This window comes from Sinocyclocheilus grahami, unplaced genomic scaffold (genome assembly GCF_001515645.1).
Source record: "Sinocyclocheilus grahami isolate Dianchi unplaced genomic scaffold, SAMN03320097.WGS_v1.1 scaffold149.1, whole genome shotgun sequence".
NCBI lineage: Eukaryota > Metazoa > Chordata > Actinopteri > Cypriniformes > Cyprinidae > Sinocyclocheilus > Sinocyclocheilus grahami.
Window position 1 is genome coordinate 2,425,860 of NW_015505328.1, and position 26,307 is coordinate 2,452,166.

Sequence of the window (26,307 nt, forward strand, 5' to 3'; positions counted from 1 at the left end):
TCGAAAGCAAAGTTGGCACACCACAGCTCCAAAAGTAGAAAATAGGCCTATTTGTGACCTTGGACCACAAAACCAGTCATAAGTAGCATGGGCATATTTGTAGCAATAGCCAACAGTACATTGTAGGAGACAAAATTATCGATTTTCTCAATATTTCGATTTTTTTTTTTGCACAATCAGATTCAAGATTTTCAAATAGCTGTAGCTCAGCCAAATATTATCCTATCCTAACAAACCATGGAAAGCTTATTTATTCAGTATAAATCTTTAAAAATTGACCCTTATGACTTTGGTTTTGTGATCCAGGGTCACATTCATTTCTGTTCTCTCCACAGGTGATGTTTCAAGCCTAAAAGCTCATCATCAGTCAGTCTGATGAAGACCCTTGAGTGCTCGAAACCACCTGTGGTGAGAACATAATTATTATTCTACTTTTGGAGCTGTGGTGTGCCAACTTTGCTTTTCCTGTTTGAAATTGTTTTTGTGGTTGAGCAGTTAGCACCCACATTGGGCTTTTGGCCTGTTGGATGTGCGCACTTTGATTGCAGTCTTTCTAGATTTGAAACTTGCCTGATTAAGATAAATCAATGGGAAAAAATCTCCAAGGTTACAGAGCATTTTCTGAATAGAAAAACCCAGACGGAAGGAGACACATCACACATTAAAATCACCAAGGAAAGAATTTATTACAATCAGACAATTGCATATTTATCATGTCTACAGGAACAGATTGATAGCTTGAGGTCTTAAGGGAAAAGTGTGTGTGGATCTATTTCACAGCTTTGTTGCTGAGGTTGAGTTTCCTGTGCACACCAGAATTGCTTGTTGTGTGTTTGTGTGGCAGGGTGGGAATGGGAGGCAGGACAGTTTCGAGCGGAGGGAGAACATGGCCGTCTTTGCGTGAAAGAGCACGGATCTCATCATTGAGAGCCTCGATGTCCTGTGCTTGAGCCGCTACCAGCTGCTGCAGCCTCTGCAGTTCCTGTTTCTCAACCAGACGGCCTCGGAACTGACCCACCTTAAACAAACACACACAGGTATGAATGTCTGCGGAGTGTCCTGCATATACTGTACATTCACAGCTGCAGGTGCTGCTACTGCTTCATTTGTGAATGAACTGCAGTAAATATTGCAGCAGTTCAAGATGGTTTTAAACTGGAATTGAGTAAACTAAATCATGTCAGAAGTTTGACTTTCTTAACAACAAATATGTGAAGAATTCAATAAAGAAAGTGATCAAATGTGAATAATGAATGAAAATACCGTCTTCCGCTGTCTGGCATTGAGTTGTTCATCCAATGCTTTTTTCTGGCTGAGCAGGCTGTTCATTTTACATAGTCTCTCTGTGTTTTGTTTCGTGATTTCTGTCAGGGCCTGTCTTGCTTCTATAACTTTTGCCTGGTAAACACACATAATCATGAAAAATTCCTCTAGATTGGCAAATTTAACATAATAATTGGTTCATTACATATACTACTGTTTAAAAGTTCACACTACAAAGTTCACCTGACAATAGACTATTATTCACATATTAAGTCTGCTAAGAATGTAATACTTTTATTCAGCAAGTATTAAAATGATCAAAAGTGACAGTAAAGATATTTATAATATTATACAAGATTTCTATTTAAAATAAATGCTGTTCTTTTGAACTTTAAATTCACTGAATCCTGAAAAACTGAAGAAGAAAAAAATCAACAGTGATAAATGTTTCTTGAGCATCAAATGAGCATATCAGAATGATTTCATATGACACTGAAGACTGGAGTAATGACTGCTGAAAATTCAGTTTGCCATTACAGAAATACATTGCATTTTAATATATTTTAACCCTTAAGCTCGCCTTTAATAGGGTTTATGATTTTCATCCTTGGGGTCAGATAGACCCCAAACTTTTACAGAGCGATTGTATAAAAAAAAAATATATATATTATAAATGATATATCTTTTTTTTATTTACTTCTCAACTATAAATGTATGCTGTGTTTTCATGGATATTTGGTACTTTTTTTACCTATTTACTGTAAAATTACTTTACACCATTAGTTGGCTTATGAAAAATCATTTTTTTATGAAAAATCTATTTAATGATGACCTAAATTAAATATGAATCGTTTCTGCACATTGGTCTATGTGTTAGGAATAGAATACTGCCATCTGCAGGTTAGAGGAAAAACTTTAGGAATTATAGTTAAAAGAAAAAAGTGCAATGACCACATATATCCAGCAGAGGCCCTTAGGGACTCATTTCATTTTCAGTTCATTTTTTTTGATGTGTCAATTTCTCCTCACAACTTTATGATATCAATTTTGTGAATATATATTTAAATATTCTAAAATACATAAAAAATACAACAACAAAAATCTGTATTTTGTCAAAGGTAATCTAAATAATGCCCCAGACACCTGTGTGTGTGTGTGTGTGTGTGTGTGTGTCATAGATTGTAGAAAAAGATGGACGAGGCGTCTCCACTTCCTTCCACTACAGAAAAGTGAAGCCAAAGCATCTGAGTAATGCCACTGCCATCTTGAGTAAATTACGCCATTTGGAGCCAGAGTCTGCGCAGTAGAGATTCGTTTGGAGTCAGAGTCTGCGCAGTGTCGTGAGTTGGAGCCGCGGTATAAAAACTCCCGCCCAAACTCCCCCAGACCCAATCAACCATAATGACACGGGGAGTTTTTTATAGCATCAAATTACTAGCTAAAATCAAACTTATCACAAAAACGAACAATTAAACATATATCAGCGTGATTACAACTACCTTAAATGACCAAAACCATCCTTCGGAAAAATTTTATTTGAAGTGTAATTTATTTTTTTATTTTGACTCAAGTCCCATTCGTTTACATGGAGAGGGCGGGGTTTATGACCTGTACTGCAGCCAGCCACCAGGGGGCGATCAAAGAGCCCGCAGCTTCGCTTTTCAGGACATGTGAGGCACACCCCATGTGTGTGTGTGTGTGTGTGTGTGTGTGTGTGTGTGTGTGAGTGAGTGAACATGCTTGTTCCATGTTGCATTTGTGCTCTAGTACCAGTCCTTCATTTATGTGTGGAAATTTTCAGATTTATGCCAGATTTCTTGATTTTATATGCCAATAATTCTCTCTGTTCCAGTCACACTTATGTGTGTGTGTGTGTGTGTGTGTGTGTGTGTGTGTGTGTGTGTGCGCGTGTATGAGAGAATGTTCGTTCCACTTTGCATTTGTGCTCTAGAACCAGGCCTTTATTTAAATGTAGAAATTTTCAGATTTAAACTGGATTAATTTAATTTAATTTTTTTTATTTTTTTGACAAATTAAATAAAAAAATAATAATTATCCCACTTATTTTCAATGTGGGGTCATTCTTCACATTTTTTTAAACACCTTTAGAACAACCAAATCAAGCCCAGATTATTTGTGTGTGTTTAGATGGTAGTGTAAGGCAAAGGTAGGGTAAGTGTCATTGTACCTCCCAGTGTTTGAGCTCCTTTGTGTATTTGGCGTCTTGCTCTCTGATCTCCTGTCTCATCTCCTCTACTTTCCTGTTGCCTGACAGAGTCTGCAGAACCTCAAGGTCAACCAGCTGTCCGAACTTCTTGAGCATCAGCTGCTCGCAACGTACTTCCGACCCTGCAAAGAAATATATTTAATAATGTAACACTTTATTCACTGAAACTCAAGTTTAAGGAAATATATTTGTCTCATCCCTCAGTTTGTAAGTAAGCGTTTATAGTATGTTTTTACAGCTGCATTTTACAACTAGTAATTGATTTGAAATAGCCTCTGACCCTTTATTTTGGCCTCCATGTCTTTAAGGTCATGTCTGAGCTGTACGTGTTGTTGCTTGGCGTGTTTATAGAGCTCTCGCTGTTCAATCTTCTCCTGCTGCAGCTCTTTAATGCGCTTCTCCAGATGTTGTAGATCAGCTGTGTTCAGGACCAATGCTGAGTCAAGCTTACCCGGTAATAGACCACTATTCACATATTCAATCTGCTCAGACAGAGAGAAAGAGACAGAGAGACTTGATACAGGATGTAAATTACACAATGAACGATATAACACAAAAGATAATCAGCACGTAATTATGATCACACCTGATGCAGTCTGAGTGGCACCACCACATCCACTTCATTCAGCTTCTGCTGCTTTTCTCGGTTAATGAGCTCCAGATCACCCTCTGCTGCTTTACGATTGGTCTGCACAATCTTCTCCTACAAAAACAAATGTACTGTCTCTTTAGGCTGTTCTGTTGTACAAACCCGATTCCAAAAAATTTGGGGCACTGTACAAATTGTGAGTAAAAAAGGAATGGAATAATTTACAAATCTCATAAACTTATATTTTATTCACAATAGAATATAGATAACATATCAAATGAAAGTGAGACATTTTGAAATGTCATGCCAAAATAGAAAGAAAGGAGAGAAGAGTGGAAAGAACTATTTCTCTCACTTTCTTGGTCAGTGTGTCATACTCCTTCTTTAAACCGTCAACAATTTTTATCTCCTCTTGCAGCTGCTCCTCCACATCCAGACGATGTTCTCGCAACCTCAGTGTGTTCTCAAAAAGCTCGGGATCACAGTCTGAAACACACACACACAGGACATATATTATATATTTCATGATTTATATACATGTATTTTTTTAATGTCTTTGAAAGTCTGAATTTATTTGTTTAAAAATACAGTAAAAATCATATCGTAATTTAAATAATATTACAATTTAAAAATCATTCTTGTATGCTGGTGCTCAAGAAACAATTCTTATTATTATCAATGTTTAAAACAGTTGTGCTGCTTAATATTTTTTTTATAATGGTGATACTTTTTTCAGGATTCTCTGAAGAATTTTTTTACATTGTAAATGTTTTTACTATCACTTTTGAATGGTTTAATGTGTCCCTGCTTAAAAGTTTTAATTTAAAGAAAAATCTGATGCCAATTTTACTGACCACAAAACTTTTTTTTTTATGGTAGTGTGCATTAACGTAATGTATGTTATATATTACATACAATGCACAGGTGAACAACAGGGTGCAAACAAGACACTAGCTCTCTGAGGAGCTGGTTGTTGATCTTACTTGGTGGACACACACTGTCATCCAGGGGAACTCCAGTCTCAGGGTCATCATAATCCTCATCATTATCCCCGTCTGATTCTTCATCAGAGTCTTCATCGCTGTCATCTTCCTCCTCTGTCACATCACCGCCTGATGGAAGGAGGAACAAAACCAATATTACATTTGAATTAACAAAAACTTGACTAAAACTAAAACTATTACAAACATTTTGTTAACTGAAATAAAGCTGAATTAAAGCATACATATTAGATGAAAAACTTAATTAGTTACAATTAAGAAGCACTAAATTTGCTAACTGAAAATAAATTAAAACTAAAACTGAAATAAACAAAATAAGCTTAGATATTAAAAAAAGAAAAAGCACAAAAGCACATAAAATAACTTCAAATTAAAGCAAAAACTACAAATCTAAAATAAAAGCTAATTCAAAATAATAAAAACTATACTAGCATGTAAATAATACTAAAAAAACATTGATGAGTCTAATTTTATGTGTATCCTACCTGTTGCTGCCATTACAATGATGTTACATTTATTAAACTGTCTTTAATTTATTCAAAATTAATTCTTTTTTTTTTTTGTTTATTAATAACGGCAAACATTTAAAATAATAAGAAGACAAATATCAGACAGTAATGTAAATTGCTTAATTATATTGAAAATAATGAAAAATGATTAATTAATGAAAAAAAATAATTAATTAAAAATCCAAGAGTCCTAACACATTTCCTTTATGCAAAATATGACTTCTTTGTATTAGTTTTGGGGTGAAATGTGACTTTTAGACAGGTTTTGTGAGATTCACCCAGTGAAATACACAGAACACTTGCAGCTCACCGTCACGCCCCTGTGTTTCTTTCTTCTTTGTACGCTTGATCTTTTTCTTAAACACTCTGGTGAGGAATTCCTCAAACTTGTTGTTCTCCCCCAGTGAGGCCTGAAAAGTGGCAGCGATTGTTTTCTCCTTTCCTTGAAGTCTCAGGATGTCTCTCTTCTTCAGCTCCATCTGCTTCTTATTTTCGTGCATCTTGGCCTGACAAACAAAATGCTGAATATGAAACTATTCTGTACTGGACACACTAAATACACGTGCAAATGAAAACACTCCCACCCTGATTTCTTCCTCTTCCTGTATATAGGTGGTCAGTCGCTCCTGTAGTATGTCCTCCCTCTTCTCAAACTCCTTCAGAAGCAGCAGCTCCTCAAAAAGCGTCACATGTCTCAGATCAGCCAGTTTCATGTACACATCCAACTCCTGCTTGTCGTGACGCAACACACACAACTCAGCGTCAAAACGCCACACTGCCTCCTCCATCTGCAGAAAGATTGAAAGAAGGATGAAAAGGATTAGGATTGTGATAAATATAATCCCCCTTGATATTCCTAACACACCAAACTCACCTGTTTAAGAAGTTGGTCTTGCTGGCACAGGTTTCTGATCTCCTCAATAGCTCTCATCTCTTTTTCTAGTTCTGTGAGCTCCTCTTCCTGCTTATGAGAGAGTGTTTCCTCACCATCATTCTCTATGTGTGTGTCCTCAGCCTCAGTGTGTGTGCCTTGCGCCTCTTGTTCAAGCAGCTCCAGGATGTTCTGCTCATCCTGTTGTTCTTCCAGGCTAGTGGAAGCCATCTTGTCCCTAAGAGTGGCGTAACGCTCCAAGGTGGCCCGGGTGTATCTGTGTTTCCTCTCTGGCATCTCTTCTGGCATTAAGACAGGTACAGCCGGCTGTGGACGACGCTTCTCAGGTGGCAGGTGCTGCTGGATCTCCTGTAACTGCTCCACCTGGGCTTGGAGCTGAGACACAATCTCCACCTTACTGTCCCGAAGAGCCATCACATGGGAGTTCATCTCAGACTTCTTCTCAAAGATCTGTAACATATAGAAAAGTACATAGACCACCACATGCAAACATCTGTGAAAACAAATAATTTAGTAGATCATAAGAGCTTGGCTTATTTTAGTTAAAAAGCCACAAAAAGAGGTATAAAGAGGTTGTCCATAACAATGGACAATTATTGTTATGAGATCAACTTTTTTTCTTTTTTTGTCGAAAAACAAATCAGAATGATGTTTCTTTTTCATTTTGATAATTTTTTAAAAATTTGACTCCCACACAAAAATATGTTTTGCTGATGAAAACAATTTTGTTGACAAAAGTATGCAAAAAAAGGAGAAAATGTCCTCTACCATTCAAGAGTGTAAATGTAGTAAGATTTTTTTTTTAAAGAAATTGATACTTTGTATTCAACAAGGATGCATTAAATTTGCAATCATACAAAATATTTATTTTTCACAATTAATGCTTTTCATTTGAATTTTTTATTTATCAAAATATCCTAAAAAATGTGTCATGGTTTCCACAAAAATATTAAGCAGCACAGCTGTTTTCAACTTTAATAATAAGGTTAGTAATAAACTTTTATAATAAATGTTTCTTGAGTAGCAAATCAGTATATTTAGAATGATTTCTGAAGGATCATGTGACACTGAAGACCACAGTAATGGCTGCTGAAAATTCAGCTTTGCCATCACAGGAATAAATTACATTCATATATTAAAATAGAAACTGTTGATTGTAAATTGTAATAATATTTCACAATATTACTGTTTTACCTATATTTTTATTTAAATAAATCTTTCAAAAACTATACAAATCTTACCGACTTCTAAACTGTTGAATGGTAGTGTAGACCAGCTCAAACTTTTATTTTGAAAAATGTATAAAGATTTATTAAAATAAATATTAAAAATGTCAAAATTATCAAAGTTTATCAACACACATGGCAATGTCATATTGTAATATTGTTCACTGCATTTACAATATTACTTCTATGTTGTGGAAAGCTTATGTTTCAGTTCAAGAAAGTTTCGTTTTCGGTGATACATTTGTATCATTCACCTTTTTTTCCAGTTCCACTAACTGCACTCTCTTCTTCTCCACGTTCATCCGCAGGTGTTCAGGAACAGTAAAGTCTTTCGCTGACTTCAGCTTAAAGTCGCCCATTTTCTCCTTAGCCAATCGAATCGCTTCCACATCCTTAGGGTCCTCATAGTCCTCACTAGGCTTAGAGGCATAGCTGAGGAAGCATTAACAATGTTACACACACACTCATAAACAGACAGAAAGATACACACACACTGGTACTTACAGTTCTGCCCACTCTTTTTTCCTCTTCTCTATCATGGCTCGGGCTTTCTCTGCCTTCTCGGCAGCTTTACGGAGTTTCTCCGCCTCTCTGCTGGCCAGTTTACGAGACCCTGACTGCATGCTTCCCGATTGCATCACCGGATCTGTTACCAGCTCATCCTGCACTGCTTAGAGAGAAGGAGAACGATGGCTACTGCACACACACACAAGTCTAAATGTTAATTTAACACACTAATCCTGTCTCACGTGAAATGTTGCTGGCTTCTTTGCCAAGCTGTGCTTTGCTCTGCCAGTGATCCTGTTCCATGAGTCCGCTCTGAGATGCCGCTGTGCCATGCTGGTGCAGGTGCATTTGTATGGCAGACAGAGCCAGCAGCCTGTAGTTAGAGACCTTATGTCCACTCTTAAACGCATGGACCGTGATCGTGTCCTCCACCACTGACTCCCAGAACCTACAGAGACAACAGCAATATGAAAGAATAAACAAAAGCAATGATGCTCAATTGTTTCTTCCTACAATTCAATGACAATAAATGAAATTTACAAAAACAGGCTTCGATTAGTATTTGTTTTTATAGCCCTATATTACAATTGCTTCATTTGTATCTACTTTTATTTTTCCTTAGAAGGTTTATGAGAAACATCTTTAAGTACTGTATATAGTTTACTCAGAAACTCATTCTCATATCATTTCAAACCCATATGACTTTTTTCATATTTTTTTTACTTTAAGTAAGCACGATGTTGTTTTGGACCCCACTGACTTTTATTATATGGACAAAAAAGATGAAAAATTCCAAAAAATATATTCTTTTTTGTTCCACAGAAGAAAGTAAATCAAACAAGTTTGGTACAACATTAAGGCGAGTAAATGAAGACAGAATGTAGACAAATCTACACTACCATTCAAAAGTTTTCGAACAGTAAGATTTTTCATGGTTTTTAAAGAAGTCTCTTCTGCTCACCAAGCCTGCATTTATTTGATCCAAAGTATAACAAAAACAGTAAAATTTTGAAATATTTTTACTATTTAAAATGTAATTTATTCCTGTGATTTTTAGCACCATTACTCCAGTCACATGATCCTTCAGAAATCATTCTAATATTCTGATTTGCTGCTCAAAAATATTTATTATTATTATTATTATTGTTAAAAAATAGCTCAGTTGAATTTTTTTCAGGTTTCTTTGATAAATAGAAAGTTCAGAAGAACAGCATTTATCTAAAAATAGAAATCCTTTGTAACATTATAAATGTCTTTATCATCACTTTTGATCAATTTAAAACATCCTTGCTAAATAAAAGTATTAATTTCTATAATCCCCCCCCCCCAAAAAAAAATATACTGACTCCAAGCTTTTGAATGGTATAGTGTTTAATGCTACAAAAGCTTTTTATTTCAGAAAAATGCTGATCTTTGTATCTTTCTATTTATCAAAGTATCATGAAAAATTTACTCAACTGTTTTAAATATTGATAATAATAATAATAAATGTTTCTTGAACAGCAAGTTAGCATATTCATTATTTCTGAAGGATCATGTGACACTGGAGACTGGAGTAATGATGCTGAAAATTTAGCTTTGATAACAGAAATAAATTACATTTTAAAATATATTATTTTGCTGTATTTTGGATCAAATAAATGCAGGCTTGGTGAGCAGAAGATAATTTTTTTTAAAACATTAAAAATCTTACTGTTCAAAAACTTTTGACTGGTAGTATATGAAATTTCAAGAGAAACACAAAGGCAAAAAGCAGTCGTGGTATCGAGAAAAAAAAAATGTGTAACAGAAAAAGAATAGAGAAAAGTAGCTCTGGATGGAGATATAGTACATGGTCTGTAGTTTGTTAAGGCCGATGCGGTATCTCTCCTCCTCCCAGGCCAGTTCTTTCCTGACCTCCATCATTCTCTCTTCTGTCTGTCTTTCAGTCTCCACACGGAAGTTCTGGTCCAGTTCAAACTCCTACAAGCACCCATAAAATATTATGTTAGATCATTGTGTCTGTGTAATCATTACACTGAAATAGGTGAGTGAGCGAGGAGGTGTGAGATCTATGCACCGAGCGATGGAGGCGGATGTGTTCAGGAAGGCTCTGGTTCTGCTCCAGTAAAGCTTGAAATCGACTCTGTAGTTCCGCCAGCCTCTTACGCCGCTCCCGTTTCCTCTGTTCTGCTTCCTTATGCATGCGGTCCAGCTCCAGCTTCTGTTTAGCTGTTTCTATGCTGCACACACACACTTATGATAAATAAACAAGCTCCGGCTATGCATGATAATAAAAATGCTAATTCGGTTATTATGTACTCATTAATTACTGGTGTTTTTGAAGCTTTATGATGTGATGGATAAAAAAAATATAGCTTTTCTTGTTTTTGTAATTAACTGAAATTAAATACCGTTTTTGTCTTGCTTTCTCATGATCATAGCTTAAAATTACTTTTACTGAGATCACAATTTATTCATATTTAGAAAATAGTTTCCTATTTGTAAATTCTTAATTAGTTAAATATAGGTCGAAATACATATAATGCTATAAATATTTAATAATAAATAATGAAAAACAAGGAAGCATTACTTTTTATCTGGATTTATTTTAATTAAAATCAAGAACAGCGAGAGTTTGATTTTTGAAATCTGATATTTATATTTATTCTTTTGATCTGCTTTTCTATATTCACAATATTATATTATGTGATATTTGTTTAATCCCATATTTAATTGGTTAAGCATTTAATGTTAAAAATCTTGTAAATGGGACTCTTTTCTTAAGATAAATATGTTCTTGAGAAAGTTTCATTGTTGTGATCATGAGATAACAAGACAATTTATTTTACTAGATGAAGAGTTCATTTGCAAAAACAGATAACTCTGTTGTTGTTGTTTTTTCAAAAACCATGTTTTTGATTATGTTATCATGTTTTTATTGTGTTTTATTGTGTTAGTTAGCTAGTATTTTTTAGTTATTTTTTACCTAATCAAAATAACCCAACTGCAGTTTGATTGAGATTAATTGGAATGCACAATGAAAAAACATGATTTTTGAAAATTGTTAAAAAACTGAGTTATCTGTTTTTGCAAATGAACTCTTCATAAACAAACAAACAACTTAAATAAATATGACACTATTTAGGGCTAAACTTGTGGCCCACACAATCAAACTAAAAAGAAATTACCACTGTTATCTATAATGTATAATTATCTATAACATAATGATTAATATGCATAATCAGAAGTAAATAGGTCTATCAAAATATTAATATTTAAAATGTTCTATGTTTTGTATGGAATATTTTAAAGATTTTTTTTTTTTTAATTGACAGCCCTTATGCAGTACCTCTGTAGCCCTCTGGGGGGCCGTGACACAGATAGAAAGGCACTCGCCTTGACCCTTATTACTTGCTTTATTCAAATGCACATTGTCACCTGTAAGCAGAAGGATCCTCTATGTCCTGTGCTGCTTTCTCCATCTCTAGCCCAACCTGTTTTCATGACAGAGTAAAATGGTAGCGTTGAAACACACAAGTAGACAACTGCCCACCGGAAATGAACACATGCACTAACCCGTGGAGAGGGCACTTTGGCATGTTTGAGCATGGCTTTCTGGAGCTCCTCCTCTGGCAAACAGCTGAAAGAGAAGATGTTGCCATCCTCTCCTGCACTCAGGACAAATGTGTCATCAAAGCTGAAGCAGATGTGGCGCACATGGCCGTAGTGGTTGTCATGGACGTTGAGGGCCCAGTACACCTGCATAGAGCTGAGCTGGTGGTCCGAGGCCTGTACAGGGTACACCCGAATACTGCCATCCTTCATGCCACATAACAACAACTGCCTGCTCGAACTGAGACAAGAAGAGTAGGAAAGTAGGTATTAGGTAATTATCGACTACAATATTGACTCAAAACTGAAAAAGAATCAAATCAGGAAAATAATTATGATTACTCAGTCCTAGGCTATTAGTGTAGAGACAGAAGAACCTCACTTGAAAGTGATGGTGAGAATGGGGTTATGGTCTGCATCATGCACAGGTATGAAGGAAAAGGGCTCATCTTTCCTCTCTAATGGATCGCTCTGCTGTTCAGAGAACTTACAGTGGTACAAATACCCTGAGTCATAGCCACCCTGAAAGAGAAAGAGGGAGGCATTTCAGTGACACGTGTTCTGCACAACCGTAAGTTACACTACCATTCAAAAGTTTGAGATAACTACGATTTTTTAACGTTTTTAAACATTATTTAATCAAAAATACAGTAAAAACAGTAGTATTGTGAAATATTGTTACAATTTAAAATATCTGTTTTCTATTTTAATTAGGGCTGTCAGTTTAATGCATTAACTTAATTAATTCGTTTTGAAAAAATAATACGATTCAAATATTTAACACATTTACCACACTGACCCCACCCCCAGAACTGTGCGTCATCTTCCATTTCATAGGCTGATGATACACAGTGCAACTTTTTTGAGCAATGTTGCTTGGGCAATTCTTCCATTGAGAATAGGTAACAAATTTCTATCTGGATAATTTAGATCGGTCGTGGACCCTGTGTCTGACCTGGTTGCCCGTTGATGGTAACATTGCTCAAAAAGTTGCCCCATGTATCAGCAATACAGTTGACAAATACGATGCAGGGTAACAACTCCATAAATGCAGTTATGACCAAAAATGTAAGAAGGGGGGGGGAGCCCTTGTATGAGTTTTTGTCTAATATTTATATCATATGATAAGCTGTATCACACGAGTGCTGTTTTTGTCACAAAGAACACACATGCAAATGTGATTTTATACAACAGTTCAGTAAATAAGAATATAAAAATATTTTTATTCAATTTTGACAACAAAAATACTACCTAAAAAGCCACAGCAGAACTGTTGTGCCTTGTGCGTCTGCGAGCAACACAGCAGTTTAGTTTCTGAATGAATCCACTTTTTGAACGAATCGTGTGAACCAATGACTCAGTAGCCCATTTACAGAGAGAGCACTTTACTGAATTCCTGAATGAATCAACCGTATAAAACGATTCGACTCATAAAGACATTTACCGCCACCTGCTGGTAGTTTTAGTTTCTTCTTTAGAGTATCATTTCATTTATTTAAAAAAATAAAATAAAAAAACATTAAAGGGATAGTTTACCAAAAATAAAAAAATGTATTCTGTCATCATTTACTTTTACATCTTTTGGGGGTATTTTCACAGCCAAATTTAGTTAGCACCCTGTAATTAATTAGATTTTTTTTAATCGACTGACAGCCCAAATTTTTATATATTTTAAAATGTAATTTAATCCCGATTTATTCCATTATTTTGAAATATAATGTATGTCTGTGAGTGTATGTACCATAGAAAGCCAGAACGACCCTGGTGTTGAGTAAAAGCAGCAGTGTAGTGGACTGGGTGGAGATGGAATGTAAAGAGGAGGCAGTTCCTCTTCCTTCTCATCCTCTTCTTTCTCTTCCTCCCGTAGTTCCTCCTCTGTGGCATCTGGCTTCTGCTCCTTCAATTTCTTCAAGCGTTTTTCCCTCTCTTTCTTCTTCTCCTCTTTTCTGGCCTGCCTGAGTGCTACCTCTGCATCTCTCTGCAAACACACATGCATCCATGTGTGGCAACATTTCAGCAGCAGAACATTAAACAATATAGTCATTATAGACCATTGTGGTGATTTTAATAATTGTGTTTGTATCATCACAGTTGATATTAAGAATCAATTTTATTCATAAAAAAGCCAATCAATAGAATTATTTAAAAAAAACATAAATTGATAAAAGTTTAAATCTTATTTTTAAAAGGTTTTATTTTGAAATAATACACTTCAACAAAATAAAATAAACTTTAGGAGAAATAGAGAGAGAAAGTCAAAGAGAGAGTCAGGGCATAACCTTAATTCGGGACTTGATGCTGCTGAAGCAGAAATGCATTGTGGGAAGATCTGAGAGTTGAAAGGTGTTTCCATCCGTCTGAGCTCCAGGATCAGGACACTGAACTTCCACCACATGACCATTTTGACAGAAGATCAGCAGAGTGTTTTTCTCCTTTAAACAAATGCACAAATCTTCAGTGTCAATAAATCATGTATGATATGGTCACCACATGAAACTCAGCAAGCTTCACTGCTAACAATCATCACTCACATGTGACTGAGGTGACCACTCCAGACCTTGCACAGGACCTGGGACTGTAACAAACCCTATTGGTGTGTATCTTTCCCCCACCGTGAAGAAGAAAACAGTGCTGTCTGTGCTCTAAAAAGAGAGAGTGCAAAGAATATCATGTTCACACAGCAGAATATTTGGACAAAAATCATTCTCACTCACTCAACTCGTACCCCAGTAGCCATGATCTTTCTAGTTCTCTCGTAAGCAATGGCGGTCACAGGTGCATTGTGGGGCTTGAGAGCTTGTCTGAGGCGGAGTTCAGCATCTCCAGAGCGTGTGCGTCCTGCAACCACGTGCAGACTCTGAGTGTTATACAGCTCCAAGAGACGTACAACACCGTCATTAAAACCCACAACCAGCAGACCCCCGGCAGTGTTCACCTGCAGAGACAAACACACTCCATCAACAAACAATATGACCACATAGAGATGCATAAAAAATTGGTACCATACTGGTTATCATTCGATATTAGAGATTTCTGCACTTATTGGTATTGTTTGATTTTATATCTATTTTTATTTTATTGGATTTTTTACATTTAGATTACCTTTGCTGTTATCTGACTCTGACTTAAAATTCATCTTGAAAAACAATAATAATTTAATAATGAATTCTATAATAAATTAATATTACTTAAATAAAATAATTTAATTTAAAATAATGTAATAACACTATTAAATGTAATCTTTAGCAAATCTAATGTGGTGCCCAAATTGACTTCGGCATATGTGATGTTATTATTATTATTATAGCATTCAATTCAATTAATGTTTTGAGTAAGATTTAATTTTTATATTTTCAGTTTGGTAATTTTGTTATCTGCTTTTGTCATTTTTATTATTTTTTTAAAACATTTCTACACCGCTTTGTTTTTATTTCAGTATTAGTTTCATTCATTTTAGTACTTTAACTATTTATTTTAGTTGGTTACCTTGTTTTTTATCGACTATTTATATTTTATTTTCAGCCATTTTATTTATTTTATTTGATATTCATTTACATTACCATGTCTGAAGCCCATGTGAGTGTTGTCCCTCCTTGTTTAAAGCGGCATATCGTGAGCTCTTTCTTTGAAAGAAAGTCAAACACCCTGACTGAGGCTGGGTAAGATAAAAAGGTATTTGTCAATGTTCATATAAAGCACATCATAGGTCTGTGTATGTGGGTGTATGTTTGATCAGGGTTACATTTTTCCTTACAGTCCAAGGCTGTAGTGGCCATGAGATGGCTACTTTCAGAAACATCCATGCCCAGAATGGCACCAGCATGAAATGAGAAGAGACACTCTGGATCTTGGGTCTGCAAAACAGAAACAATTCTTATCGGATCTACCATGGAAAAATAAAAAAGATTAAACAACCGTTTAACATGACTCACAATGTTGGAGAATGAGAGATCCAATTTCCAAATACAGCCATTAGAGTCCTGTTAAAATCAAACAAAAACTATTCAGACTGGGCCTTATAGTTGCTTTAAAATATTGTCAAGAAATAAATAAAAAGCAAGTTCCATATCTAAAAGAAAAAGACCTGAGCAAACCAGATGGAGGTTTCTGGGATGGAGCTCTTGACCATAGAGTATAAGTTGACATTACGGCCTATTATTATCTCATTCATGGGTTCAATCTCAAACAGGCCGCTGTCATCAACTGCATCTGCGGTGTCTATGGTCTCCAGGTTCCAGCCCTGAGAAAACGATGGAGAAATCGCTTTAAAAACGTTCAAAAACCAAAACATCCTCACCATGTAATAATTAGCTTCAAATAAGGTTATACTTATTAGCAACGATCAGTGAAGTAGCACGATCTCACTTACCCTGACTGCTCCATCAGATCCAATGGTCATAAGTTCTCCCTCATCCAGGTTAAATTGGTAAATGGCTCCGCTGTGACATGTGCGTCCACCTTTACGGCATAATTCCACCTTTATCAGACCCCCCTCCCAAAGGAGCATGTTCCCCCACTCTGATCCTGACACAACCTGAGAAAGAAAGAGAATTCACTTCTTCAAGAGCTTGTTCATTTAAAAAGTGTGTAGGTTTGTTTGTGTCAACATGCAAAATAATAAGGTGCTGAACCTTTCCATCAGGAAGCTCCACGTATCCTTCTATATCTGTAACTGTTGTTTTTCCAAAACTTCCCAGCAACCCTTGCAACTTTAAACCAGTGAATGTATTAGCCATTTTCCAGAATCTGAAAAAAGATTAACTCTTATCAGCACATGTATACACTACCATTCAAGTCAGTAATATCTTATAACGCTTTTGAAAGAAGTGTCCTATGTTTACCAAGGATACATTTATTTGATCAAAACTACAGTAAAAAGTGTAATATTGTGGAAATGTTATTACAAATTATATTATTACATAACTGTTTTCTACTTGAATATATTTTCAAATGTCATTTTTTTCCTGTGAATATGGCAAAGCTGAATTTTCAGCAGCCATTAATCCTGTCACATGATCCTTCAGAAATCATTCTAATAATATGCCAATTTAGTGCTCAAGAAACATGTCCTATTATTATGAATGTTGAAAACGGTTGTACTGCTTAACATTTTTGTGGAAACCTGACACTTTTTTTTGATGACGATGAACAGACATTTCTTTGAAATAAATATTTTTAGCAAACAGCATAAAAGTCTCTAATTTAATGTACATTAAAATTCTTTAATTTCATGCAACTTGCTGAATAAAAGTATTAATTTCTAAATATATATATATATATATATATATATTAAATGCATAAATGTAAATCTAATCAATCAACAACATTCGCTAAACAATTAGAATATTTATCTCCGTGACAGTAATTGTTTGTTGGGCAAACAGATGTCAAGTTTGTTTACTGCTGATGATGACCTAGAGTTAAAACGTTCAGATTTTGTTAAAATTGCACAAGAATTGCGTGAACATTAAGAATTTGTCAAACGCCTTGTTTCTGAGTCAAAATAACGCTTAGAAAGTGTTATTTCACCTTGTAAAGTAACTTCATCTGTTAGCGTCTCGGAAGCGTCCATGTTCGTGCGACTGCGTTGCTTAGCAACCGTACACTTCGCGCTTTGCGCACTGGGTATTGTAGTCTATTCTTAATGCAACGAGGCCAACTTCTACTCACAAAATGTGAACCTCAGCGTATGAATCACATACCTTATAATCATGGTGGAACTGTTCAATAATTGTTTTGTAGCCTTTAAAGCAAGTATTACTCTATTAATTAGATTATTAGTCTATAATATTAAAATTGTAGACTAAATGAATTTGCAGAGATGCCACTAGATGGCAGTACAGCTCCAGTAAATAGACGCCATTATAGCACAGCAGTCAGATAGAATAGAAGGATTCTGTCCTTTGACATAAGATTAAAACATCATAAACAATGTCTGATAAACAATGAAATGTCATTCTCAGAAAGTCAAAAAGCTGGCATACAAGCACACAGTACACACCCAACCACTCTATGGTACTGTAGAAATTGCAACTAGGCCTATGTTAGCTCTCTTTTCAAATGTGAGCAAACTCACCTGCTCACACAAAAACTGTGCATCACTCAGCAGTGACTTACAAGCCTGAACACACACTTCTGCTCACACGCACATAAACACACTGTCCCCATTTCTCACAGCCATTAACAATCCACCCACACACATCTCTCACACACTACTACTCGGCCTTTAGAAGCACACACAAGGTTTTTTTTTAAATACTTTTCATTGATTGTAAAGTAGAATGACAGGAAGTCAGCATCGCATGGCGGGGCCCCTTTCCTGTATGTGAGAGCATGTGTGTGTTTATTACACGGGGTAACAGTGATACCTAAAGACAAGAAACAAAACATCTGTGAAAGAACGCAAACACACACATATACAAAAGAGGAAATTGGAGACTGACCAGTACAATAATTTCTACTACAAAGACATATGTTTCACTTTAAAGGGATTGTTCACACAAAATGAAAATTCTCTCATAATTTGCTCACCCTCATGTCATTCCAAATTTTTAACACTTTTTTTGTTCAGTGGGACATAAAAAGAGATGTTATGAAGAATGTTCATGCTGCTCTGTTCCATACACTGAAAGTTGATGGTGACCAGGATTTGACAAAAAAACAGAAAAAAGCCAAATATAGCATCCTAAAAGTGATCTATACAACCTTTTCACTATATTTTGAAACCATGGTTCTATGTAAGTAACAGACTGAAATACACAAATTTAATTGGAAATGTTGCTTATATTTTTGTACCGTGTAGGCAACAGCCATGGTACACAGTTAACATTTTTAAATAAATCAATCCACCGTATTTTTCAACGCAGAAGTAAGCCTTTTTTGTGAATGGGCGAGACTTCCGCTTTATTAGCCGCTAGAGAAATAACGAGAAGAATAACAAGTGCCATAAATGGTACAACTGTTTACACTACAAACCAGTGTGTTCATAATAAAGATAATACATTAAAATTATATGGTAAGACACACCAGTTTGCAATTTCAAGCAGCAAAATCTGCTGTTTTGTACAGCTAAAAATAGCTGGAAGGGATCACACCAGAAGCCAGATACATTAAATTAACTAATGGCCTCGCCCAATCTTATGGAAAATTAGGTGGAATGTTTCAACTCTACTTCTAAAAAAATGAATGAACAAAATGAGCAAATGTGAATCAGATGTGGGTTTGCTAATTTATTTGATGAAGCCACTGTAAAGTGAATCGTTGTAATATTATATCATAATTGCACAATAATATTTTTCGCAGATCATCTTTTTCCAGGAAATAAAAAAATAATGCATTTCAACAAAACTTTCCGTATGTTTTCTCACTGGCTCGCCTCCAACTTAGAATATCGGAGATAGAAGAAAATGTAGTTCCTGCTAATAACTACATGCTCAGCTCCTATACGATCTTTACTTATAAGTTGAACTTAAAGGTGCAGTAGGAGATCTTGGAAAATGCTAACTTTAGCCTGATAGTGAAAGAGAACTCCCACCTCCCTGCAATCGCTGTCCAATGCCACGCCCCCTGAACGCATATACGCTCACAGACCAGAATACCAGAGACAACATTACTACAATAGGCTACATCAACGGTTCCCAATTCCAGTAGTCCCCCCCTCTGCACATTTCATATGTATCTCTTGTATTCGACCGTAAGCGCCCTGCGAAGTGGACATCATCGGATATTCCGCCATCCAGGTCGAAGTGAGCGTATATGTTCCATACAAAGGGCATTAAAATGTGCAAGACGTAAATTTAAATAGTATTTATTTACAGAGGTATATTATGTCACACTTCTCTAGTAAGTTTCGTCTGTGTGTGAAGACGCTGCACAGCGCAAATCCGTGAATTAGAAATGTATCTTAACAATAACACATAATGCTTGAATTTGTTACGTCCAGATAAACCCAGGTAACGTTAGCTATGTTCAAACGGAACACGCATTGACCAAGCGCTCGCGTATTTGCCAAAATATGTTTCTTGGTCTAAATTATGGCATAATTTTCATTTTTGCGTTAACTAGCTCTTTAATCCAATACTGTGTGCGTGGGTGTGCGTGACAACACGTGTAGGGTTACTCATAATGACTCATTCTTATCCAAAGAGGTCATTCTCTCCCCCTCACCTCATGCATGAACTCACTGTTATCTGAGGTGAGTCACCTGGCAGGCATGTTTGTGTTTGTAACACACATCGATACACGTCTTACTTGAGAACATATTTTGCAAAAGCAAAAGTAAACTTTAATTGCAAATGCTGAGATCCCAAACATGAAGTCTTCAAAAAAGGAATTTAAATGGGAAAAGTAGTTTGAAAACAAGTGAAAATCCAAGTTACCCACTGAGTGATTTAAATTATGGGTTTTATAGCAAAGTTTGAAATAGGCTATCTTTCTGGAAATTACTAGTTGTTTTGCAGACAGAACTAATCTTTTGCTTAACAGTCCAGTCCAAACCATCTATAGCATATATCTGTGAATAAATATGCAAATGATGTTATTGTGCAGCGAGTTTAATTTCCTCTTTGTCAAAAATAATCGTTCCTACAGCTCCGCCCCCTGCTGTGAAACTTAATTAGTATTTGTACTGCCTGTGCCCACACTGTCATTCAAATTGCACACACTATTATTTATGAAAAAGATTTAAAGCACAATGAGACTGTATGTGTGTGTGTGTGTGTGTGTGTGTTGGGGAAGAGAGGCTAGCCTGTGAAAAATTAATTCCCTTGTCTGCTTGCTCTAACTAGCCCGCACAGCAGGAATCACGCTTTGATATGTTTCTTATTTGGAAAAAAAACTAACAATTGCATGTGCAAACACGTCCATGCACAATGTGACAATCCGTTGACAGTGCACACTTGGGACTATTTTAAGCCACCCTATACAGTGCTGTCTGTCACTATGCAAACGTCACGAAGCATCTGTGTATGTGCTCATATGAAGGTTTAGACATAGATGAGGGCAAAGCAAGAGTCTAAGTATATAGGCTATGTGTGTGTTTTGTGAGTTAGTCTGGTTAGCGCAGAGCATTGATGATGTGCTCTGCGGGGGGTAAGCCGCCTCATAAATCTCTGGATTTTTGCTCTTTCATGGAGGGTCTGCAACAGGAATGATAATAAAACATAAGAGAGAGTGTCCCTGTCTATCATACGCACACATGCGCACACACATACTCTAATATCTACTTTAGACATCTCTTCGAGCAGCCGGTAGAAATGGTGTTGTGGAAGTGCAGGCTAAGGTTGCAAATGCATACAATCTTTCCAGTGAAGTTGCGATGTGCAAATATTGCAGTTCGCAATAAGCATTTCAATTCAAATATTATGTTGTCTTCATGGTGTAATCCTCGTGTTCTGTTTGGGGTCTCAAAGATTTCATTTTAATAGCTCAAAATACAGTGAAATATCTGGTTTCTGATGCCTAAAGTGTTAGTTCACCCAAAAATTAAAATTGGTGTCATTTACTTTATTGTGTGAAACATAAAAGAAGATATTTTGAAGAATATGTCAACTGTTGGACCCTATTAACCTTTATTGTGTGGACAAAATATCAATTGTGTTCCACAAAATAAAGTAATGATTACAGGTTTGTAACATCATGAGTATGTTTAATGATTAAATAAATTAAAATTTTGGATGAAATATCCATATAATTAGATGGAAAAAAGATGAATTTGAACATTTCATAGCTTTCTATGAGATATTACATGTGTTTGGTGTCTGAGACCCCATATTTTAATTGTGATCGAAACAGAAACAGCATAACTGGATACCATTCTCACTTGTTTCGAGTTCGAACTGATGGTTAAGGATTCAATAATATCTATCTAATGGCTTTTGATTAGGTTAGAGGAACTACTTATAATCATTTAATGGGAAAATAAGGTTAATTTTTTTAAATTGCTGTTGGATCATTACCATGAATTATCATTGGGTTTCTGGGACCGCAAACATAAACACAGTCTCAACAGATCATGTGGGTTAGGACCATTTGAATTAAAATTTACAAGTAAACATCTGTCTGTTAAGCATTTATATTCTGCCTGATTTGCATGATAATGATTATACATTGTGATTTGGTTTATTTTAAATCAGTATTCCTCTGGCGGCATGTGTTCGATTCTATTCTGCTGCCTGTCAGGTAGCTGTCACAGTAAAATTTAAAATGATTTGTATCCATACTTACAGTATATGCAGAGCGATTACTTGTATACTTGTAGCTCACTACACAGTTGATGTTTATATAGATATTTAAGGACACAGTCCATATGTATAACAACAGTTGTGTCATGACAACTCTCAGAGGGATTGACATGGTAATGTACATGACAATGTTAATGTATTTGGTCTTGGCGGAATAGATCTGCTACGCTGCTGCTGCTGTGGCAGAGCAAGAACACATTCTAGACTTGCTACTGCCAATGCATGTGAGCATGTAAGAAATATTGCTGCTGCAAATATAACATACCTGAAATAACCCCCATATAGCATACATGAATCACCTCGTAGCAGATCTATACAGGTGGAGCTGGGGAAGGTGAAGGGTTTCTGAAGCAAGCTGCAACTGCTTCTGCAAGCCCCAGTCATATATTTGAATGTTGAGCAGCGAGCTCATTGGCTACTGATACAGGAGAGAACCAATCAGCTGTGCCATGTGATAATGATGTCATTAGGTCAGATTGAGTTAGACCTATCGGACTGCGCCATCTAGAGTTTCATGCCAGAACTCTGTATTTGGTTTTGAACCATTGGAATAAGCTTTGAAGCTAAAAATCCTTTGTGTTTGAAAGCATATGGGAGGGGTCACTAATGAGAGGCCATTATTGTTGCATGCTTGTGCTTGTGTTTGTTTCTGTCACAAATAGCCTGTTGCAGTATGTGCATTTAAAGGCCTCAGTGAGCCAAATGTATTTTACGTTGTACCTCATTTAAGCTATATTGCTTATTTAGGCCTTCTGTATAGTTTTGACTATACAGGTGGAGCTGGGGAAGGTGAAGGGTTTCTGAAGCAAGCTGCAACTGCTTCTGCAAGCCCCAGTCATATATTTGAATGTTGAGCAGCGAGCTCATTGGCTACTGATACAGGAGAGAACCAATCAGCTGTGCCATGTGATAATGATGTCATTAGGTCAGATTGAGTTAGACCTATCGGACTGCGCCATCTAGAGTTTCATGCCAGAACTCTGTATTTGGTTTTGAACCATTGGAATAAGCTTTGAAGCTAAAAATCCTTTGTGTTTGAAAGCATATGGGAGGGGTCACTAATGAGAGGCCATTATTGTTGCATGCTTGTGCTTGTGTTTGTTTCTGTCACAAATAGCCTGTTGCAGTATGTGCATTTAAAGGCCTCAGTGAGCCAAATGTATTTTACGTTGTACCTCATTTAAGCTATATTGCTTATTTAGGCCTTCTGTATAGTTTTGAAAATGACCAACAAACATGTTTCTGGCCATGCTATTGTTGGAAAACAGCCTGTTATGTCAAAACATATGGCATAACAGCAAGCCATGGAACTGTGCTCCACAGTCTCGGTGCCTCCTATTGAATCCCATTGGTTAATTAGGTTAATTGTATCTGCATTCTAGGCTAATGAATGCATAAATAGAGATCCTTTCCATTTTATTAAAAAAAAATTCATGACAGATCAGCCAATCAGCTTTATAGGGTGCAGAAAGCAGAAATATGAGAATGAGTTAGAAACCCATAAGAAATTCAATTCAAAGAGAATGACAAGAAATTCATATTTGTGAATGCCGATCACTAATATATTTGCTCTGCATTCAAATTGTAAAATGTAATGTTTCAAATATTACACTGCATAATTTTATATAGTTACTGTAGTGTGCTTTTATATATTTTTTATAATTGTAATTATAAAAAAGTATATTAAAAGTATAATTGTGTATTTTTTTTAATTTAATGAATATGACCATTGATGCTAATATCGCATAAAATAAAAAAAAAACTTTAAACAATCTTGCTTTATGTAACATTGCAATGAATATCATAACAGGTTACAATAAAGGACAAAACATAGATAAATACAAAGCAAGCAAGAAAAAAAAGAAGACTCGATGAAAAAAAACAAAAAAACAAAAAGGAAGCTGGAGGTGGACAAAGGCAGGTGCGTCTGGCTGCAGAGAAAAAGAAAACAAGAGAGGCGCTTTTGTGAGGAGAGGGTGCGGAGCTTCGCAGAGGTGAGTCAAAGTGACAGCCGAAAGAGAGAGTGTCGCTCTGTGTCTGTGTGCAGGGTAAACCCTTTAGTCCTGCGACCCTGCTCTTCTTTAGCCGAGCACTGGGACCACAGCATTTCCCTAATCCACCCGCTCTAAAGCGACCGACTGGCCACTCACAAATCCCATAATGCACAGCAGCCTTTAGGCACAGGGTCATTAACATGATATTAGGCTCCAGACACAGACTAGAGTGTATGTGTGTGTGTGTTTGTGTTGGTTTAGCTAGTGTGTAAGCTGCACTGGTCCTTTCATTGCTCTCTCAGTCTGAAGAGACCGTGTGACAGTCTGACTGCGTGTAGCGAGGAGATACTTTGTTTTTATATTGTATGCAAAAGCAGTGCTGGAGCAAGTACATTTAAATAATACCACCGTGTTATTAGGTTTTGAGATAATACTGAGTAGTGCAGATCAATAAATGTGTTTCTAGCCCTAATAACACACTTAACTATTACAATGATGCAAATTATTATACCTGGAAATGTTAAATAAAGTTTACAACAAAAGCATAAAGCATATTAAGTGTTTAGGTGGATATATTATTGATTTTTTTAAAGCATTACACACCTAATTACTGGCTGTCACTTCAAAACGCATTACTTTACACTGTTACATGTGAGTCAATGCATTGTTGAAGGTGTTTGCATGTTTTTGAGTCATTTAATTCCGTTACAAAGTAATATGGTTTAAAATATCATGTATAAAGTCATTTGTCTTTATTTTATTAGGACTACTCCAGTGGTAGGACCTGGATTTCTCCCTGTAAATTGGCCTAAATATTTCTGATATATTTTTCTTTTTATGTAATATAAAACGAATGCTCCTTATATCATTTTCTGTGCTGAGTCTGTTTCTGGCTTTCCCAGCTCTAGGCCCATGCTGTGCACAGTTGGGGGGCCTGAAGCTCCAGCAGCCATTTATTTAGGCAAAGAAAAGTGAAATATTCAATCTTCCAGCCTCACTTTCGTGTTACAAAGCCACTGAGGACTGAACACGGTCTTGGTCTGCTTATTAATTTTCTTAAGTTTCTTTTAACGTGATTGTATGTCCTTCTGGACCTAGACGTCAAACCCAGATCAGGAGATTCCAGTTTGAGTTAATCGACATGCAAATATTCCAGCCATTTCACGACTAGCTTGGAATAATATATATATTTCTGAGGAGGAGATGAAGATCTGAGGTATGTAAAGTTCAGTCATAACTAATTCTGTGTAACGGAACGCTAGTCTGACAATACACCGAGTTGCTAATATTTGAGGATTCCCACTCATTATAGAAGCATAATGATAGCTTGATAAACAGCTTATCACATAATGAGGGGTTTGAGGAGATTCGTCATAATTCGATCAATGCAGTACCTTAGGTAGAATCGTACAGCTTTTAGAAGCTGATCAATATTTGGCTCACCTCTCTAGGTGTGCAGTATAACAGCAGCTTTGTGGTGAAATATCATTTAAATTTAGCATATGCTCACATTTTCATATGTTGGCTCGAGTTCAAATCCTTGCCATAGCGGAGAGTCTGGGATGTTTGGTTTGGTGGGAAGCCAATGCTGAAAATGCCATAATAGTCACTGCGGGCCTAGCAGCAATTACATTTACAACCTATTCAGAAAATGTGAATATGGGTTTGAACACGGCCTAAATTGTTTGAAATTTCTCTAGTCTAAATCTGTGATTTAAAATCAACCCTGAAAAATAACACACTTTCCTCAGCGGGGTGAACTGTAAAAAATGGAAACATGACAAAGAACTGCATCTGTGAGTGCAATATACTCAAAGTGTAAATCTAAGTCTTTTTAGTATCTTTGTGCTGTTAGATTCAACACAAGCAAGGGCATGAAATGGGCTGTTTCATTGCACGTTGCAGTATATCAGCTTAGGATGATTACAAGGCTTTAGTATATGAGGTGAGAAGTGCAAACTGTTATTAGATGAAAGACCACTTATAATCCCTTGTATCCGTCTAGAAGGAACGCAAGAACACTGGTATTAGACAGATTCACATGAAACACAGGCCTAAACTGGAGCTCTACGGGTATTTTAGAGCCAATTCTTGTAAATTCTTGCATATCCCTTTCAGTACAACAATACACTTCATTCTGTGTGTTAATCTGAACAATTATTACATCTGATTTCCATCTTGGTGTAATTTGCTGCTGATTAACTGATTTCAAAAATAGAAAATGTATTGGTCTGTGGCAAACAATGTAACTGCCTTAATACATG

General features: G+C 36.1%; 1 protein-coding gene across 1 annotated transcript; it reads right to left on the bottom strand.

The window, feature by feature from the left end:
- Positions 1–667: 667 nt before the first annotated feature.
- On the bottom strand, positions 668–17,521 carry LOC107592059 (cilia- and flagella-associated protein 44). Its single transcript, XM_016281417.1, has 29 exons — positions 17,511–17,521; positions 16,440–16,554; positions 16,178–16,342; positions 15,893–16,048; positions 15,741–15,788; positions 15,563–15,662; positions 15,369–15,463; positions 14,534–14,743; positions 14,340–14,450; positions 14,088–14,240; positions 13,550–13,786; positions 12,191–12,330; positions 11,773–12,049; positions 11,635–11,690; positions 10,274–10,436; positions 10,046–10,176; positions 8,457–8,662; positions 8,212–8,374; positions 7,962–8,139; positions 6,464–6,931; positions 6,174–6,377; positions 5,900–6,095; positions 5,063–5,191; positions 4,435–4,565; positions 4,077–4,193; positions 3,771–3,972; positions 3,452–3,612; positions 1,264–1,398; positions 668–1,018 (listed from the first exon to the last, which is right to left on the bottom strand). Exons 1-29 carry the CDS (start codon positions 17,519–17,521, stop codon positions 770–772), a joined length of 4,707 nt encoding a protein of 1,568 aa, XP_016136903.1. The 3' UTR covers positions 668–769.
- Positions 17,522–26,307: the final 8,786 nt, after the last annotated feature.